Below are 21447 nucleotides of genomic sequence, written 5' to 3' on the forward strand. Positions count from 1 at the left end.
CCACCAATATGTTCCTCTCTATCCCTGCATGTACTACCGTAACCTTTAATACTAGAATCTAGAACTGGTTTAGGCCAGGTTTCCTGAATGCATAAGATTTCTGGTTTCTTTTTAAACCCTTCTATATAACCTTTAAACTCCTGACCATTTGCTAACAAGCTTCTTGCATTCCATGGTACAATATTCAAGTTGTCTTATCGCCTGCATCTCCTGACTTACCAACAATTTACAGCCTTTTATTGATATTTTCCCAAGATATGTTGCTTATACCCCCCCCCAAAAATTTTTTTTTTGTCTGACTTTCCACTGTTTGACCAACCTCTTGTCTCAATATGTCTTTATCTATGTCAGTGTTATCATGTCTCCTTTGCTCTTGTACCTTCTTCACTGCCTTTGCATAACTTACAGTATGTTGTTTGCCACTTTCACTTGTTAAATTTCCACAGCTTTCTTCCTTACATTAAATCCACTGTATGTTACCCTTTGTCTAATTCTATTGGACTTAGATTAACATGTTCATCTTCCTTTCTGAATTTAAGAATTACTTTATATTCCTCTCTTACAATGTTTTTTTTACATGCAAACCTATTATCTTCATCTGAGCGGTTTCCTTCTAATCCCCTTTTACTTGTTTGCATATCTACCCAACGCCCTTCATTTCGCCCACTCTTTCTCTTTTCTAGTCCTTTCCTACTACTTATTCAATTCCAGTCATCTGACTCCATTTCATCTTCATCAACTACCCCAGAAATCATCTCAATCCAGTCATAAACCAGTTTATGTCAATCGCCGTATACTCCAAACACGACGCCTGCATCAAACTGACTAAACCTACAGTATAAAATTAGAAGTCACAACCTTTACTCTGCACCTTTAATTCAACAAGTTATAATATAGAATACTCTACAGTTATTGGCTGTCTGATCAAAAAATGAGTCAAGAAGAAAATGTTTGTTAGCTCAAGTAAATAAAAAGCAGGTGCATTGTGAAATACAATAACCCCATTAAGTGCGATGTTGTAGCCCACAGCACATATGTAACAGGTTTCCAAACTTGCATATTGCACACAGTGTATATATATATCTGCATACTGCAGAATAAATAGGGTACCATGCCATTCTAATCTAAATGCTTACAAGGCTGCATACAAAATGGCATACTTCACTTGTAGCCAAAAAAACAACAACAGAGTAGTATGTCCGAGTTAAAAGTATTCATAAAACATTAGGTGTAAAGTACTGTACCCTATGTACATATGTAAAGTAACATATGAAGTTATGCGACGCAACTGATGGCATAGGTCACATGACAGTGACCACATGGCTATTGTAGTACACACTTCCATGCTATATAGATTATATAACATACTTTTTAACAGTCGTAAAGTAATTAATTACTCAAAAGAAGTACCTACTCAGATAGTATGCGATTTCGGATGCAGCTATAATCTAAAATGCAATCTTGTTAGTTAATGGCAAGTGTCAAATGAAAGTCTAAGTGCTTCCAAAGTGTTAAATAACATGTATCCATGTATCATACAGACACATTTTTGTTATGAAAGTAAAAAAAAAGAAAAAAAAAAAAGTAGTGTAAACTTGACATTTTAAAATCTGCAGATTTCAGGATGCTTTACAAAGATCAAGGACAATTCACAGACACCAATTCAACACATTTTGTTAGTCTATGAACACCATATCTGTTCACGGTTCAGCAGGAAGTCATGGCCTCTTGAGGTTACATGTGTTTTAGGCAACAGAGAAAAGATAAAAGAGGAAATGCACACACAAGAAACAATAAAAGCCTCTTTGAGGTATCAGGTTTCAGTTTGTCTCATGACTCAAGCTCTTTTATCATGATTTCCAATCGTATAGTCATTGCTCAGTGCCACAGAAGGTGTTGATTGGTAGCGTGAGGGTCTTGTTGACATATTTGCCCAGCGATTCACTTCCCTCTCCCAAACTGTACTTGGATTTTGTACTCGGCTGATGGGAGTATCCCGGGTCCAAGCATGGAGAAACTTTAATGCTGTGGACAAAAGATGAAATGTATGATGCCTCAGGAACATATGTTACACATAATAGGTCCTGTTGGCCATTAATAAAAGCAACAAACAAAAAGAGGTCAATACTGTTGATATTTTTACAATTAGAAAGGCATTATAAAATGAATGCTCACCTATGGACATTCCTAAATGTTTTACGTGGGTCTTTATCCAAACAGACTGTGAATGTCTGCTCCTCTAGCACTCTGATATTGGCACTAACAGCTCTGAATGAATGCTAGGGAGAAAACAGGATCGTTACCTCAGTATTGCATTCAAGATTGCTAAATTAAACATCTAGAACAGAAATAAGTATAACATGTTCACTTACTGTGCTGGGCCTTGTGGGATTCATATCTTGTAAACTTATGCTGACACTGTGTAGACCTGTAGACCAAAGCGCCACATTACAAGTGAGGAAACCTGTGTCTGCATTGCTAACATTTCAAATTTTCCTTTACTAATAGTACTAAAATGGCAAAAAATAAAACAAAAATTAAATTAAATATCTAAAATATATAAAAAAATGTAAAATAATGAATAATACAAAAGTATTCTAATGAGACTAAAATAAAATAATGTTAACACTACTAGCAATGCTGTCATTATAACAATGACAAAGACTGTTTTAGTATTTTAAGTATGGGACATACTTCTGACTCTGCATGAAGGCAAAACACTGATCAACATGCCACTTGTTGCCAAAGACATTCCCATCTCCTTTTCTCTATCACTTATTGAAGCCTAAAAGAAATGTAAACACCAGAACTTTTATGACAGATTCTGTATCAAAAGAACATTATGCAAACAGTAGAAACTTTATGCAATTATTCTGCATATTATTTTTTGCACACTAAGCAAGTATTTAATTTAAATGAGTTTTTATTCAAAAGTAAGTTATTTCTTTCGAAAGATTTTATTACTTTTATTTACATGTGACACTGTAGACAAGTAATGATGCTGAAAATTCAGCTTTGCATCACAGGAATAAACTTCATTTTAAATTATATTCAAAGAGAATTTATTTTAAATTTTAAATTGTAATAATATTTCACAGTATTAGTGTTTTTACTGTCATTTTTATCAAATGAATGCAGCCTTGGTGAGCATAAGAGATTTATTTCACTTGTAAAAAGTTACCAACACCAAACTTTTAAATGGTAATGTATACATTTTTAAATTCTTATATTTAACCCTCACACTTTCAATGGTAGTGTATTTTAAAACATTAACTCACCGGGGTCAACACTAGCTCACTTTTTTAAGATCAGTGCGTAAGACACTAAAAATACTCTGTGAATAAAATACTCACCTTTCTATAATTAATTGACACAACTGAACCATGAAATTCTTGTGGGTTGTATTTTTTGTAACGCACTGAACCTTTAAGGCAAAATTGATGGCAAACATTTAGTAAAAGCAGATGAAAAAGTGTTGAGATACAGGGTATGATGTAATAAAAGTAAAACATTTCAAAAATGAAAATGAAATCAGCACCTTTAATTGTGTCTTTAAATGTTGCTTTGTAGCGTTTGACCTCGGGAAAGTCCACAGCGAGCTGAGCCACAAACACCTCCTCTACTGTGGTGCTGCTGAGGCCAGAGAAGCAGATCTAGACATGAGAATATAGAGACTTTTAACTTTTGACATGGAAACAACCCACAAGCTCTACAATCATGACAAACATTTGATAAGCACGAGGACAATTTCCTTTTTACACAAGTATTGATTCATTCAGTAAGACAAGATGATGACAATTGGCGTAACCTATGCTCAGTCTGACACTCTTTGCTATCTGCTGTGGTTTCCTCTTTGCTTCCTCCCCCTAAACAGTTATCATCTCTTGATGCTAAAAATGCTACTGATACTTTCTGCTCCACTCTTACATCTTGTTTAGACACTGTCTGCCCGTTGTCTTCCAGGCCAGCTCGTACCACCCCTTCAGCCCCTTGGCTGTCTGATGTTCTCCGGGAACATTGTTCTAAGCTCAGGGCTGCTGAAAGGGTATGGCACAAATCAAAAAATCTTACTGACCTTAATTTGTATCAGTCACTGCTCTCTTTCTACACTGCTAATGTTTCAACTGCTATAAGGACAAAATGAACTTTTTGTCTAACTCTTGTATGCTCTTTAAAACTTTGTCCTCCTTCATCAACTCTAACAGCTGACAATTTTGTCAAGTTCTTCATTAATACAATTAAAACCATCAGTGCACAGTTTTCCACACCACAATCTGTCAAGCACATCTTACCAGCAAACATACACTCAATCACATCCTTCTCTTCACTCTCTGAGGCAGAAGTCTCCAAACTCATCTTTTCTAATCATCCTACTACTTGTCCACTTGATCCTATTCCATCTCATCCTTCAAGCCACTTCTCCTGCAGTTGTATCTTCACACACATCATTAACACATCCCTTCACACTGGTGTTTTCCCTCAGCATTTAGACAGGCTCGTATAACCCCACTACTTAAAGCTGCGGTAGGTAACTTTTGACGCTCTAGCGGTTAATAAACAGAACTGCTTGTGTCTTGCGGAAGAACATCGTAGCCGGAACTACTTCTCTCTGTTTATGTCTATGAAGAATCACAAAGGTACTGGGTTACTCCGCCGCGGTACCCCCGAAGCAATCTAAAATAGTCCGAATATAAACACTTATTATAGGTGCACCCTAGTGATTCAGGACAAGCCAAAAACACGGTTTGGAAAATTGATTCATGGTGTACTCGCTTATTATATACATTTTTCTACATTTTGAACACAAACAGCTCTGATTGGTTGTTTCTTAACGGGAGCGATGTATTTCTGCAAATGGCAATAGGACCACAGGGAGGAGCCAGAGGAGCTTGATTTTTTTCACAGATTATCTGTCTCATATTCTACTGTCAGGACATAATGACAGGTTTAACAAATATGTAAAAAATATTTTTTTTACAAAAGTTCCCTACAGCACCTTTAAGAAACCCACCCTAAACCTATCTCTTTTCAAGAACTATAGACCAGTTTCTCTTCTTCCTTGTTGTTACCTGCTTCTGATGCAGCTAGTTCATGCATTCATGACCTTTAGACTGGACTATTGTAATGCACTGCTAAGGGGTTGTCCTGTATCTTAAATAAACAAGCTACTATAATTGCTGTTAATAGTGTTCGTCATCTGTTTGATTACGTCTTTAACCTTAACGCATATGATCATACTGGTGTGATCAGTTTTGGCTGGTCCCTGAAGTGTATGATCACATCGGTGTGATAAGAACTTTCAGTGAGTCATGTCATCAACTTCTGAATTTAAATCCACTTTCACGCTTTGGCTGGCACAGAGCCAGATCGGACATGCTGAGTGCTTGTCATATTATCACAAATATTCAGTGTTTTCAACAATAGACATTTAAATACACATAAGTTCTAGCAAAACCATACATTTACAGTTTGTAAAATACATGCTGATGTCTATGGAAACGGCGATAATGATACTTACAAATATAATCTGACCACATGTTTTTACTGATATCATATACAGATTGTGTAAGTAACTACAAAGTTTACTCTGCTCTTCTCCCAGTTTACTGGAGAGAGACCTGTGTTTCAGGAGGAGAGGATGGATTCAGTGAGAACTAACATGGCAGCGCCCATCACCCGGTGTTGATCAACTAACGCGGTCGATATAAATGTGTTTTACTTGCACATATTTCAGAATTGGAATATCAGATATTTGCATTGAATATTTCATATATAGTGTTTGTGAATGTTTTGAATAAAACAGGAAAAACTAAATAAAAGCGATCCATGTGTCATACAGATCTAATGAGGCTGTGTTGTGTCACATGACAAGCATGATGCATCGCCATGAAAACAATAAGGCGGTACATTGTAAAAATAAAAATAGTCCCCTAAAAAAAACTCACACTGGGGGCTCAGCTAGAATATATTAAATTCACGTGCGAAAAGGTTAATTGATTTTTCTGTACATTTCAGCCATATGTTCATAAACTGAGTCACCACTAGGGGTGCAAAATATATATTGGCTGATGATTAATGTGCATCTCATCAGTAAAGTCGGTTATCTAATCAGCTGTAAATACCATCAGCTGCGTGATTTCCGGCTTTACTGACTAGATGCGCTTTAATCATCGGCCGATATATAACGTGCATCACTAGTCACTGCTGATAAGCTATGTCTAAATATTATAGAAACATTAATTTTCTGTAAAGTTACTTTGCAATTTTTTTTTTATTGTAAAAAGCACTATACAAATAAAATTGAATTGAATTGAATTTCACTGCAAAAACACTTGAACAAGGTGTTTTCAACCAAGTCTCTGCCTTTCTCACACAGAACAACATCCATGACCACAACCAGTCTGGTTTCAGAAGATAGGTCCTTTGAGGTGTCTTGGAGAGGTAAGGTATCCAAATTGCAGATCGCAACAAATCTAACTACTGCGGTGCCTCAGGGCTCATTTTTTTGACCATTTCTCTTCTCTGTCTAGATGACATCACTAGGTTCTGTCATTCAGAAACATGGCTTTTCATACCAATGCTATACTGATGACACTCCACTCTACCTCTCATTCCATCCTGATCCAGTGATAGCTGCCTGCATCTCAGCTTGTCTAACAGACATTTCTTGCCAGATGAAGGACCATCACCTTCAACTCAACCTTGCCAAGACAGAACTGCTTGTGGTTCCATCAAACCCATCGTTTCATCACAATTTCACCATCAAGTTAGGCACATCAACCATAATTCCTTCAATAACAGCCAGAAACCTTGGAGTTGTGATTGATGATCAGATGACTTTCTCAGACCACATTGCTAAAACTGCATGGTCCTGCAGATTTGCTTTAGTCAACATCAAAAGAACAGGAACATGCTCCACATCTTCTTGTTCAAGCTCTTGTTCTGTCCAGGCTGGACTATTGCAATGCTCTCTTGGGAGGTCTTCCAGCCCGTTCTATCAAACCTTTACAAATAATCCAGCAGCAAGATTAATTTTTAGTGAGCCGACCAATGCACTGGCTACCAATAGCTGCTCGCATAAAATTCAAGGAGTTAATGTTTGACTACAAAACCACGAAAGGCTCTGCACCCCTTTACCTAAATTAATTACTTCAGACTTATTTGCCCTCTAGAAGTTTGCATTCTGCAAGTGAACGTGCACTTTATTGTGCAGAAAGGCACAAAATCACTTTCAAAGATTTTTTAAATAAATGTTCCATCATGGTGGAATTACCTTCCAAACTCAATCCTGATTCACTAGCCATCTTCAAGAATTGCCTAAAAGACATCTCTTCCATCTTTATTTTGACCCTCTAACTCTAGCACTCTCCATTCTAATTCTTTTCTTTAAAAAAACTTGCCTCTTTTAGACTCTATTCGTTTACTAATTGCTTGTTTTCTTAAGAAAAAAAAAACTAAACAAAAACAAATGAACACTAGCTTGCTCTAAACTTTTTGTATTCTATGTTTTATTATACAATTTTTAAAAAGTCTTGCCATGTGTACTGTGTTAAGCTAACCAAGACTTATTATAGCTCTTTTGCTGATTTTAATTGCTTCCATTTGCCTCATTTGTTAAGTTGCTTTGGATAAAAAACATCTGCTAAATTAATAAATTAAAATAATCATTGCATGATTCAATCCAACCTTGACAGAGTAGATGGGAAGGTGCACCGGATGCAGACTGACACGTGTGTAGTATGAGATGATATCTAGCAGGAAGGTGTTGGGGCCTGAAGATTCACTCTGAGTTGATTTCTACAATGACATCAATTAAGAGGAAGGTTTAAAAACAACCTGAATTGCTAAATATACATATATATATTTATATCAAGGAGAGAAGCATTTTCGGTTTCATTTGGCAAATAATAACTGTAGACAGACATACATAGGTGAAAATAGTAAAAATAAAAATAAACAAGCAAAAAAAAATTTACAGCATTTTTCACACACCAAGAAAATATGTAGCCTACAGTATAAGCTTGCATTTTTTAATTAAGCTGCTGCTCAGATTCTTTAGAGATATCAAGCATTTTCTTGCTCTTACACTTAGCCTACGTGATCTTAATTTCAAAATAATTGAAATAATAATTACACAAATGTACCCTTATTAAAGTAAAAGAGTGTCAACTAGGGTTGGAAGCCAGAACCAGTCTGATGACAGAACAAATAACTCTTATGAACTGGTTTTTTTCAGTGAATCAAAAACTCTAACGTTGAACTGCTGAGCAAATTACATGTTTGAGTCAGTTATTTTTGGAAAATCAACACATAGAGTGCAACTGTCTGCCAAAGAAATGTTTCTTATGAGCTAGTTAGTAAATCAAAAACATACAACATCCCCAGTGTCCAAAAAATCCAATGCAACCAGTTCGACTGTCGAATGAATGACTCTTACGAACCTTTATTTAATTTTTTTTAATAGTGAATCAAACACATTCAGCACACCAAGTGTACTCTGACTCTCAAACGGATGACTTTAATAAAACAGTTTTTTATAGCGACTCAAACACATACTGTGCAGTGTCCGCAATGTAGTCTGAATCCCAAACAAATAATTTTTATGAGCCGATTCCTTTTAGTGATTCAGAAATATACACCATCTCCAGTTTGGCTCCTGAACCAATCCTGTTCTTTTTTAATCGAACACATTTACAAATATCTTTATAAATCAGTGTTGTGTCTGACTAGTTGTTTATACAGTCCTGGACAAAAATATTGGCACCCTTGGTAAATATGATCAAAGAAGGTTGTGAAAATTAATCTGCATTGTTAATCCTTCTAATCTTTTATTTTAAAAATTCACAAAAATGTATCCTTTCATTTGGATAATAAGAATCTAAAACGGGGGGAATATCATTATGAAATAAAGGTTTTTCTCAAATCCTCGTTGGACACAATTATTGGCACCCCAATAATAAAATATCTCTGAAGTATATTCCCATTCATATTTACATTCATATTTAGCGTGATAATAAACATGAAATTATCCAGCCATGGCTTCCTGTTTCAGAGAAATATAAAGAGGAGGCAAAATTCCAAAGCCAAATTCCCTTAATCATCCATCAAAATGAAAAAAACCAAAGAATATATTTCTGATGTGCAGCAAAAGATAATTGAGCTTCACAAATTAGTGAAGTGGCTATAAGAAAAGAGCTAGAGCAGTGAAAATTCCCATTTCCACCATCAGGGCAATATTTAAGACTTTCCAATCAACAGAAAATGTTCTGCCTGGAAGAGGATGTGTGTCTATATCGTCCTAATGCATGGTCAGGAGGAGAGTTGAGTCTCGTGTTCAGAAAACCTTAAAAAAATTGTTAAACAGAACCTACATCAACACATGTTGTTTGGGAGGGTTTCAAGAAAAATTCTCCTAGCTCATCCAGAAACAAACTAAGGCATTTTCGGTTATCAGACATGACTGGAACTTCAGATGGGACTGGCTTCTATGATCAGATGAAACTAAATATGAGCTTTTTAGCAACAAACACTCAAGATGGGTTTGGTGAACACAGAGATAATAAGTACCCCATGTGTACAATAAAATATACTGCAGTTTTTTTTATTTTGTGGGCCTTTATTTCTGCTAGAGGTCCTGGACATCTTGTTTAGACACATGGCATCTTTGATTATATCAAATACCAACATATAAAAAATCAGTAAGTGACTGCCTCTGTTAGAAATCTTATAATGGGCCATGTTTGGATCTTCCAACTGTACAATAATCCAAACACAAACCTCAAAAACAACACTGAAATGTGTCACTGAGCTCCAAACCAAGCTTCTGCTACAGCCATTGCAGTCCTCTGACCTGAACCCTACAGAAAATGAGAGGAGTGAACTGAAGAGGAGAAGCTGGGAATCTGAAGGGTCTGGAGTGATTCTGGATGAAGGAATGGTCTCTGATCTCTTGTGAGGTGTTCTCTAACCTCATCAGGCATCATAACAGAACATTTAGGCCTGTTGAACTGGCAAATGGAGGTTTCAAAAAGTATTGAATGAAAAGGTGCCGTTAATTGTGTACCAATGTGTACTCGAGAAAAACATTTATTTCATAATGATATTTCCCCCCATTTTAGATTCTCATTTCCAATGAAAGGATACATTTTTTAAATAAAAGATCAAAAGGATTAACACAGATTATTTTCACAGCCTTCTTTGATCATATTTACCAAGGGGGCCGATATTTTTGGCCATGATAGTATAACAAAGTGATTAAATATGCTATCACATTTCCAGTCTGTTTAGTGTTATTATTTTATATATAGCCTAGTTAAGGCAAACTTAAAATACTGTCATTTTGAAAATGATATGATGAAATGATGTAAAAATTTAATTCTCATTAATCTTTTTCAATGTAAATGCAATTTCACATTTCACATTATGAAAAAAAAACTTGATTTAATAATATAATTTATTTTATTTTTTCCACATATTTATCCCATTGAAATATTGTTAATGGGAGTGCAAAGGATCCAGAGTAGATAAAAGGAACTTATCCAAGAACTTAAACAATTCCCATTCATATTGTGGACTCTTCAAAAGTGTAATAATTACCATCTGTGCCAGTTTTAGTATCATGGCTCCCAAACCGTTGATATTACAGTCATACCACGGGTCCACGCTTCCCAAATATCCTGCCAATGTCAGCATGTCTTCAGGAACACCCTCCTGGAAAGCACATGCATTACAGTGAGCTGTCATTGCTGGTGTTTTTTAAATGAAAACTAAAGCAAAATCTATTTTTACCTGAACAGGGGAAAGTGTTTGGTCCGTCACTGGAATGTAATACATCTCTATATTCACTCTCTTTGTCAGCAGCAGATGTCGTGTCTCCTTTTTCCTGAGCACAAACACAGAAAGATGAAAGCATCACAAATTAGACCCAAACCTTTTTTAAATGCAAAGGTAAAATGTGTAAAAGAATGGATGTAAACTTCTTACCGTATAGTGTGGAGAGTCCTGGCGAGCCGTCCTAGCGTTCTGTCGTCACCCATTACAAGGATCCGAGCCGTGAGGTTCCTTTGCTCTTTAGTGAGGCTGGATCCTTCATTTCCCTTAATGGCCTCCATCATGAGTGTCATTCTGTTGCCAGCTTTGGGACATCGCATACACAGCCTCCTGTAGAAGGACTTAGAGCTGCTCTGCTCCTCTGGGCCGCCCTGAGACTCCAGCATTATAGAGGAGAGCTCACTGATGGGCATGTCTCCCTCTATGCCGCTGTCCGTGGACACGACAGAGGTACGCTTCAGGTCATCCTCATCCAGACTAGCAGGGTTTCGGTCCGTGTAAAGTGCAAAGTTAACCAGCTCATTCCCTGTTTAAAAGAAAATGTAAAATGCACCGTGTTTTTTTACATGAATTTACATGATCTGTTTCCACCTTGAGATCAAAATTTTCAAAAATTCTCATGCATTAAAAAAAGAAGTCCAAATGATAAGATATAACCTCACAATACAGAGAAAAAAGGCAGAACTCTGTCTGAAATGTTGTCCCTTTTCTCTGCATGTTTAAGTTTACATCTTGCAATTCAGTTTTTTTTTGTTTCCATCACAAATAAAAAATAAAAATTACCACTTTTTTATCTTTTGATTGTAAGTTAATATCTCACAGTTCTGACTTTTGTCACTGAATTCAACATTTAAATCTTACCATTATTTTTTCCACCACAGAATTAAAAATTAAATGGTAATCAACATTTTTATCTCACAATTCAGACATTTTTCATTTCGAAATTGAATTGTGAGTTTATATCACTTAATTCCAACTTTTTTCTGAATTTTTCCATCTCACAGTTGTGAGCTCTACAATGTCAATTTCTTTGTAATTGTAACTGTAAAATATTGTAAAAACGCTTCAAGAAAAAAAAAAAACTGTTAACTGGTTAATAGTAGGTTCCCACACTAAACTAAAGGTGCTGGTCATATGGCATATCATCAAAAAGTTGATTTATTTAATTAATTCCATTCAAAAACTGAAACTTGTATATTATATTCATTCATTACACACAGCGTGATATATTTCAAATGTTTATTTCTTTTAATTATGATGATTATAACTAAGGAAAATCCTAAATTCAGTATCTCAGAAAATTTGAATATTACATAAGACCAATACAAAGAAAGGATTTTTAGAAATCTTGGTCAAATGAAAAGTATGAACATGAAAATATGAGCATGTACAGCACTCAATACTTAGTTGGAGCTCCTTTTGCCTGAATTACTGCATACAGTTGGTCAGCAGCAGGAAGCAGGAAGTGCTCTAAAACTTCCCAGTATAAATTAAATTTATGCATTTAGCAGACGCTTTTATCCAAAGCGACTTACAGTGCATTCAGGCTATAAATTTTTACCTATCATGTGTTCCCGGGGAATTAAACCCCCAACCTTGCGCTTGATAGTGCAGTGCTCTACCAATTGAGCTACAGGTATATGACTGTGTTGACCTTGGACCTCAGAAAACACAGTGGACCAACACCAGCAGATGACATGACACCCCAAACCATCACTGGCTGTGGAAACTTTACACTGGACCTCAAGCAACGTGGATTGTGTGCCTCTCCTCTCTTCCCCCAGACTCTGGGACCCTGATATCCAAACGAAATGCTAAATTTACTTTCATCAGAGAACATAACTTTGGACCACTCAGCAGCAGTGCAGTCCTTTTTGAAGCGAGACACTTCTGACGCTGTCTGTTGTTCAAGACTGGCTTGACACAAAGATGCGACAGCTGAAACATGTCTTACGTCTGTGTGTAGTGGTTCTTGAAGCACTGACTCCAGCTGCAGTCCACTCTTTGTGAATCTCCCCCACATTTTTGAATGGGTTTTGTTTCACAATCCTCTCCAGGGTGCGGTTATCCCTATTGCTTGAACACTTGTTTCTACCACATCTTTTCCTTCCCTTCGCCTCTCTATTAATGTGCTTGGACACAGAGCTCGTGAACAGCCAGCCTCTTTTGCAATGACATTTCGTGTCTTGCACTTCTTGTGCAAGGTGTCAATGGTCATCTTTCGGACAACTGTCAACTGTCTTCCCCATGATTGTGTAGCCTACAGAACTAGACTGAGAGACTAGTTTTGAGTTAATTAACTGATTAGAGTGTGGCACCAGGTGTCCTCAATATTGAACCTTTTCACAATATTCACATTTTCTGAGATACTGAATTTGTGATTTTCCTTAGTTGTCGGTTATAATCATTAAAACTAAAAGAAATAAACATTTGAAATATATCAGTCTGTGTGTAACATAATATACAAGTTTCACTTTTTGAATGGAATTAGTGAAATAAATAATTTTGATGATATTCTAATTATATGACCAGCACCTGTATATACAGGAAAAAACACAAGATTGTAAAGTTGTAAAAAAAGAAGAAGTCAATCTATAATTTAGTCAAAAAATGTAAACTGATATTCACAGAATTCCCTTCGTGACACTCCACATTGGAAATTATTTTGTTTAAATAATGTTTCTTAATAGTCTATGTTATCAGTTATGTACATTTGGGGTTTATGTTAGATCTTCTGTTGTCTAGTGACTGTTTATTGCAGTATTTTAGTGTCATGTGTGTTACCATAGGTGTTTTGTGTTTCCGTGAATGACTCTGGGCACTTTCTGTAGATAACTATATACTTCAGCTTGTGGGAAAGCTACTTGTTATGAGCTTTGATGGTCATAATTACCCTTTTATTTATTTTCTTTGGTGGAATCAAAGTTCAGTTTTAGTTTTAAGAGTACAAGCATTTGTTGAAATAACAACAGTTGAGCTCACATATCACATCCTCTTTGGTCCAGACATGGAAGCTGACCTCAGGACTGGGCAGCTGAGTTTCTGCTTGTGAGGCTGGACATGACGGATCTAAAATGACCAAACGTGTGAAATAACTACATGTTTGAGCTTGTTTGGAATAAATAGTGTCTTTCTGGACCATGTTGAGGATAATTTCTACCTTTGGCAGCAGTCAGGATGTCTTGGTAGAACTCCTGTAATCTTGTTTTGTACTGATTATCATCAGAAGGTCCATCTTCTGTTCTCTGCTCTAGGATGGTGACGAGATCCTGGAAGTGGAGATCCAGTTCCTCACCTAAATGCTGAAATTAACAAAATATGCAATTATTTAGGGTACAGGATCTTTCAGCAAAGACTTTCTGGACATTTTAAATGATTAACAGGATCAAACTTGCTTATGTTTATCAAGCTTCACCACATGTGATATTGTGTTGCAGATATTTTTGCTACTGAAATTCACTCTTATAGTTTCTCCAAACACATAAGTTTGCAATATCTTCCATAAGATTGTGTATATATATATATATATATATATATATATATATATATATATATATATATATATATATATATATATATATATATTAATAATTTTAAATCCGCTTAGAAGGGTATTATATATACATGGGTATGGGATGGGTAAATATACTGTATATAACAGATGTTTATTAAACACAGCAAACCTCTAGAGACTGTGAGAGCTGGTCAACCTGGCACTTCTTTCCTAATCCAGCTAGCACTGTGTGCAGTATAACTCTGCGTTTGTAGATCATTGAGTCTCTTCCTGGGTCTGCACACTCCACGTCAGCCTTCAGCGCACTCACCAGAGACAGAGGAAACACAACAGGATCTACAAACACAAACACCCTGATGAAAGAAAGATGGAGAGAGTCGCGCACAGTGAATGCAGAGACAATAACATGCAAACATTTATGTATTTATGAATAAAACAATGACTTGTGGATTAAGCACAGACAAGTAAAGTTCTTTCTTGTAAAAAGGCATTTTACTGTAATAACACCTTGTAATCAAGCGAAAAAAATCATAAATGAGTCACTATTTTCTGACTTACTGAGCAATGTAGGCCGAATTTAAATATGTAGGTGGAATTAGTTATCAAGAATAGTTCGCTAACATTTAAAAATAATACAAATAAAGAAGAGAAATAATATCTGATTCAGAAACAAGCAATGGTTTGTTCAAAAATGGAGTCTCTTATGCTCACCAAGGCATCATTTATTTGATAAAAAATAGAAATAGTAATGCTGTGAATTTATTCCTGTGATGGCAAAACATTTTTTTTTATCAATGATGATTTTTATTTTTTTTGTGAGAGTTAAAATATAAATGATTACAAATAATTTTAATAAGCATAAATACATTCATTTGAAATATTTCTTTTTTAATAATGTGAAAAAGTCTTACAGTAATTGTCACTTTTGATCAATTTAATGCATCCTTATCAAAATAAGCGTTGATTTGTTAAGAATTATTCTGACTGTCACCAAACCTTGGAACAGTAGTGTGTAAAATGATGAGAATATTAATAACCTGGTTTACACTTACTTCTCACGGAGTGGATAAAGATCATTGCATAAATTATGTTCGGCACTGACTCTCCTCTGATACAGTATTCCTAAAAAAGATGAAAAATGCACCTGAAGAAAGTTGGGATGGGATTTCCACAGAATGGAATTTGCTTATGAATATGCTAGTAGCGTAAACAGAATATTTAAGTTGTATCTGTGGTACATCTTCTGAATGTACTCAATTGTATTTAGATAAACTGTCTCCAAACATGCTGTCTACTCGCATGAATGGTGGTTACAAAGAAATACACTTCGGGTTAAATGAGTGTATCTTACTGAAAATGAAACTCCAAATATCCAGTTTAACAATTAGCATGATACATGGAAAGCATCCCAGTTTAATTCTGGTTTAACCCTAGAAATGCTTTTATTGCTTTAACGTTAACTGCATATATTACCTGGTGCATTTTGTTCCATTTTCATCTGTCTGGCATAGTTGAGAGCGACTGCACAGTAGGGTTCAGGTAACTTAACTAAACTTTCCAAGCATAAATACATCCTTCGATATAGATCTTCTGGAATGAATACAGACTGAAATAAAGCAGAAACCTCGATGAGTAACACGCATCACATATGGCTGGAAAACAACCCAATCATGTTGTTTTCCAGACGTAAGGAACTGTTCCTGCAATAACAGATCTGCCGGGAACTTGCACACAGACGCATTCCATATCATCACTGACTGGAAACAATAACAAAACAAACAAAGCATTCGCAGACGCCGTGGAAAAACAAAGCTAGAAATCTGACCTGCAGGACCGTGTAGACAAGTGTGTGAAGTAAAGGAATAATGCGAATCTTGGAATCGATTCTCTCCGCCTGGAATAACAAATCAAGGACAAAACAGCTTATTATTCACTGTACAAATCTTCGGATATTCTATAAAACAATGACTGAGGGACAAACCTTTTCAAGCTCTTTTATGAGAACCCTCAAAAGAGGGACACTGATAGATGGGTTATTTTCCACCCTGTTATGCAGAGTCCATCTCAACATGCCTAAACACACACACACACACACACACACACACACACACACACACACACACACACACACACACACACACACACACACACACACACAAAGATGTCTTTTAAATATATGTAACAATACAACATATAATCTTGAATTGTGTACTTTTTGCTGCTTTTTCGGAGCTCGGCAGATGTGATTATGATGAACTATCAGATCGAGCTCCATTAAGAAAAGTCTTCAGAAATGCTTAACAAACAGGTTTGGAGCATTTTTGGTTGAACTGTTCCATTAATCACTTCATAAACAAGGGAATAGCATATTTTCTTTCATCTCTATCCAGATATCAAACACATGATATCTCCAGGCTATATGGCACATTTTAGAGATGCATAGATTTGTATTAACTTTCAGTTTCGATTGTTGTAGTAAAGCAGGTACCTTTATTGCAGGCTGATCCAGCCTGAGGTTCAGCGTCCAGTTCTCGGAGGATGGAATGAACATTGTGGTAGAGACTAGACTCCACGACTGAGGACACACCACCGACTGCAAAACAGTTCACACAGCTCCTTTAATTCTCATGTAACATTAACTATTAAGTTTGAAAACTCAGTCCTAAATTTCCAGATTTTGGCTTTTAAGAATTAGCATTAATATTTACACTACTGTTCAAAGGTCAGATTTTTTTAAAGACTGCTATCCCTAGAGAAAAAAAAAGCTATACTAAAATGTATTTGAAATACAATTGTTTTGTGCTAAGTGTTCTACAAATTAAAATAATTAAAATAAAAATACCCTGTAATTGTACTTTTGCTATGCTAAACTTGTAGGCTATACTTAAAACTAATTTATGCTTAATGCTTAAAGTAAATTTGATTGTGCTAAAGTGGAAATATCACAATAATACTTCAGGTACACTTTAAATCCTTAATAATAATGACATTAAAACTATTTATTCATAATATTAAGAAATGTGCATTGTGCAATAAAGAAATACTTCAAGTAAAGTTTAATTATAATTGTATATCAGTAAGTCTTAGGTGATATGTCGGGAAATATGTTAATGGTTTGAAGTATATTTAATATGAAATACATTTTAAATAATATTTTAAATAAATTATGGCATGTTTGTTTTCTTTACTAGGGATGCTTATATTATTATACATTTGTATTATCAAACACACACTAAATATAGCATTAATGCAAATTATTAACGCAATTTTAAATAAGCATTTTCTATTTTAATATATTGTAATATATATATATATATATATATATATATATATATATATATATATATATATATATATATATATATATATATATATATATATATTATATTGTAATATATCATAATTATTTCTGTGATTCAGCATCTGTCTTCAGTGTCACATGATCCTTCAGAAATCACTATAAAATGCTGTTTCGCTGCTCAAGAAACATTCCATATTGTTTTTAATGTTGAAAACAGTTGTGCTGCTTCATATTGTTGAAGAAAAAACATAATAAATTATTATTATTATGTTCATGTTGTCACTTTCACTTTCACTTTCATTTTCATTTTATAATAAAAAAATATATAAATTTATATAACAAAATCCTATTGACCATTAATTTTTGAACAGTAATATACCACACTTTGTAGTCTACAGAAATATACTATAGTGTACACTATTAAATAAATATTATACTATAGTAGGTGAATAAAACTTCTAAAATCCAAGAAATCCAGACTATAAAATACAACTTAAATTTCCATTTTAACATCAATATAAATCCCTCAGAAAGAATGTTTTTGTGCAATAATAAAACGAAACATAATGTATGAAACGAAACTTGGTCATCTATAATAGACTAGCAAGTGTCAAGAGAGAGTTTTTTTAGTACATGTTCCTTCCATGGTGGGGTTCACAGCTCAGATAATATCCACATGACATGGATGAGTCAGTTAGAAAGCTCCTTCATGTCTGCAAGCACAAAAAAAGAGAGAACATGCTCTTGTGTAAGCACACAGACACATCAGCAATATATCACAATGAGCGCAAAACTTGATGAAGGAACTTGACAACATGATTACTTTGGCACAATATACTTATTCTGCATGTTATGCCCAGTTCCTTCATTTTGAGTGTGTCAAAATAGAGAGCACAACACCGATGCAGAAAAGACCCTACAGTTCTCAGCACAGGAAGCAGAATTCAAACGTGTCAATACCTCAGGGGATTTCATGTTGACAGAAATGTTGTTATTTCTCATAAATCATGTGTTAGACCAGTGGTTCCCAATCCTGGTCCTGGTGAACCCCCAATACTGCACGTTTTTGGTGTCTCTCTTATCTGACACAGACACATTTGAGGTCTGGAGTCTCCACTGATGAGCTGAGGAGATGAATCAGGTGTGTTTGAATAGGGAAACGAGCAGTGTTGGGGGACCAGGATTGGGAACCACTGCACTAGACATATAGTTATATATCTACATTTAACAAATTAATGAGCTTCAGACACAGTAAATCAGTGATTCTCAACTGGTTCAGAACCCAAAAACAGGCCACAGGTGGCAGGGCAAAAAACTATGTGAACTGAAAATAATAAAATGCACAGGAACCCCAAAAAAAAAAAAAAAAAAAAAAAAAGAGAAAATGCTATATCTTTTGCTGCACAGTACTTTACTTGTAATATACTATAGTGTTTGCTCTGTGTGTTTAACTAGTAAATCACACTTTCATTGTTTATGCAGTTGTTTAATTTAACAGTTTTGCATATTGTTGGGCCTGTGTAGTTTATCGTACTATTAATAAACTTATTGTTTGATTTTAGTTCCCTTGTATTTGTATAGCGCGATGCATATCATTTCAAAGCAGCTGTACAGAAATGTCTACATTACAATTAAGAGTGCTCTATAAACACAAGTATTGTCCAAACATGCAATTCTAAGATTTTAGTTAGAAGTTAAAATGCAGCTAGTTAATGTCACATGATCATTTGACGAATGAGGTTACTTCTCTATACTAAGCGTTTTGTCATTGCAGTGGGTCGCAGCTTGATGCTCAACTGAGAACTGCACTAAACAACTTTATTTCTATACTTTTGACACTCTGCAAAGACAAATGCTTTTGCTTTCTTCCTACCCAAAACAGTATATTCTAATAAATTATTCATTGATTTTTATTGTACTATCCACACAAAAATAATGTGCAAAACCGAAATGCACAGTAAATTCCAACCTTCTATGCATAAAGCTGCTGTTACGAGGAGCTGTGAAACTGTGGCAATCCCAGTCGAGCGAAGGTACTTGAATAATCACTCAAGGACAAGAAAGTCTCTTTTCCTGTCAGACCATCTGTATGAGTGCCTACCTGTGCTAAAGGGAAGAAACAGGCACTTCATTGCCTTGACATTTAAAAGCTGTCTTTCTATCTCTCATACACAGACTGAAGATTAGACTTGTTTGGTTTCCTGCAATACAAATGTGTAGCTAAGCAGCTATTTTTAGACTCCTGTTTCTTTCACCTTTAACCAGCATGCAGAGTATGCTTGCAACAAACGGCAGTGAATCATCCTCATATATAAGCTCTTTTATCATGTGAAGAAAAAAAAAAGACTGGACATAACAACTTTATGGAGGCCAAAACTCGAGCTCCACCCCTGTTTCATATTACATTTAATATGAAGAAAAGGGATCTTCCAGTGACAGATATAATGACTGACTATATAAAAATATACAATTGCATCTCAATGTCATGGAAATGTTCATTTAATTCAGTAATTCAACTCAAATTGTGAAATTAGTGTATTAAATAAGTTCAATGCACACAGACTGAAGTAGGTTTAAGTTAAATGTGAGCCAAAATCATCACAATTAAAAGAACCAAAGACTTAAACTACTTCTAATTTATTGAGAAGCACATGAACAGTATACAGATCAGTTACAGGCTCAACGATTCACATGACCCCTAATAAAGAGTTCATTGCATTCAGATCTTCAACAAAAAGGGATCTGGTCATTCTGGTTGCACTTCATTGACCAATTAAATACAGAAACAGAATTAAAGGCAATAAATAAATAAAAATAAATAAATAAATAAATAAATAAATAAATAAATAAATAAATAAATAAATAAATATTCCGCCCTCATGTGGATTTCTAACATCTGAACCTAACAGGCTTCGTTTCAGTCACGTAATATTTCTTTACTTATTTTTTTATATACTTTTTTATATAATTTAATTTAATTAAATACATTTCTGTAGGCCTATTATGAACAACTTTTAAAAATCATATTTCATTCATATTTCATTCCTCTGAAGGAATGTTTCACAAATGTGAGCACCACTTTTTTACTTTAATAAATATATTTAACATGAATATATAAAATATTATTTTATCTTTTATATTTCACATGTTTAAATTAATATAAAAGCATCCGTTTTAAATGTATATATAAAATTGTCAACTAACAAATCTTTTAGATCCATTATGGTGACACAATGTAAAGCACTATGACTGAGGTAAACAATTTGTAAATAATGCATTTGAATCGCCATAATTTTGCTAACACATAAGACTACATTTGTTGGAGGCAGATTTTTGTTCACAGAACATTTTAAATCAGCTTACCTTTGTTTGTTTGATGCAAGTCCGCTTCAATTCATTCTCACTTTACAGATGACAGAAGAGCGCAGTGCACCGAAGACCCGCCCACTCGGCCTACGTCACATCGCGTTAGTGGGGCACTTCCCATTCCAATCAGCAAAGCCTGTCAATGACGTCTTTCAAATCGCTTGATCGAATAATTACATTCTGAGAAGTGATGCATTTTCCAGAAAGTAGGCAAAGACATAAATAAATATTTTTTCTCTTTCTTTTTTACAAAAACAATAAAATCATATTTGATTTCTATGTTTACAAACTCTCCTACCCCCATTGCCTACCTCAGTCCAGCTAAAAGGTTTATTTTTTAATAAGGTTTTTTTTTTTTTTTTTTTGTACACAGCTCTGTACACAGCTCTTGTTGTATGTGAGGAAACAGTTTACTTCCTATTTATAGACCACAACA

At 34.9% G+C, this 21447-nt stretch overlaps 1 protein-coding gene across 1 annotated transcript; it reads right to left on the minus strand.

The window, feature by feature from the left end:
• Nucleotides 1-859: 859 nt before the first annotated feature.
• LOC127951860 (phosphoinositide 3-kinase regulatory subunit 6) lies at nucleotides 860-21169 on the minus strand. The gene is made up of 21 exons (XM_052549940.1): nucleotides 21009-21169; nucleotides 19615-19751; nucleotides 18279-18358; nucleotides 16833-16937; nucleotides 16326-16417; nucleotides 16170-16238; nucleotides 15818-15950; nucleotides 15397-15466; nucleotides 14514-14697; nucleotides 13991-14132; nucleotides 13813-13899; nucleotides 10984-11356; nucleotides 10789-10882; nucleotides 10597-10710; nucleotides 7687-7797; nucleotides 3539-3653; nucleotides 3354-3424; nucleotides 2695-2785; nucleotides 2373-2428; nucleotides 2176-2279; nucleotides 860-2025 (listed from the first exon to the last, which is right to left on the minus strand). Exons 3-21 carry the CDS (start codon nucleotides 18289-18291, stop codon nucleotides 1872-1874), a joined length of 2178 nt encoding a protein of 725 aa, XP_052405900.1. The 5' UTR covers nucleotides 18292-18358; nucleotides 19615-19751; nucleotides 21009-21169; the 3' UTR covers nucleotides 860-1871.
• Between the last annotated feature and the right edge of the window lie 278 nt (nucleotides 21170-21447).

The sequence above is a fragment of the Carassius gibelio genome, chromosome B3, assembly GCF_023724105.1.
Source record: "Carassius gibelio isolate Cgi1373 ecotype wild population from Czech Republic chromosome B3, carGib1.2-hapl.c, whole genome shotgun sequence".
NCBI lineage: Eukaryota > Metazoa > Chordata > Actinopteri > Cypriniformes > Cyprinidae > Carassius > Carassius gibelio.

Coding starts and splice junctions, on each gene's coding strand:
- LOC127951860 (XM_052549940.1), bottom strand. Junction 2,429..2,694: donor GCCTTCATGCAGAGTCAGAA/GTATGTCCCATA, acceptor TTTGGTCTACAG/GTCTACACAGTGTCAGCATA. Junction 2,026..2,175: donor ACATTTAGGAATGTCCATAG/GTGAGCATTCAT, acceptor TTTTGTCCACAG/CATTAAAGTTTCTCCATGCT.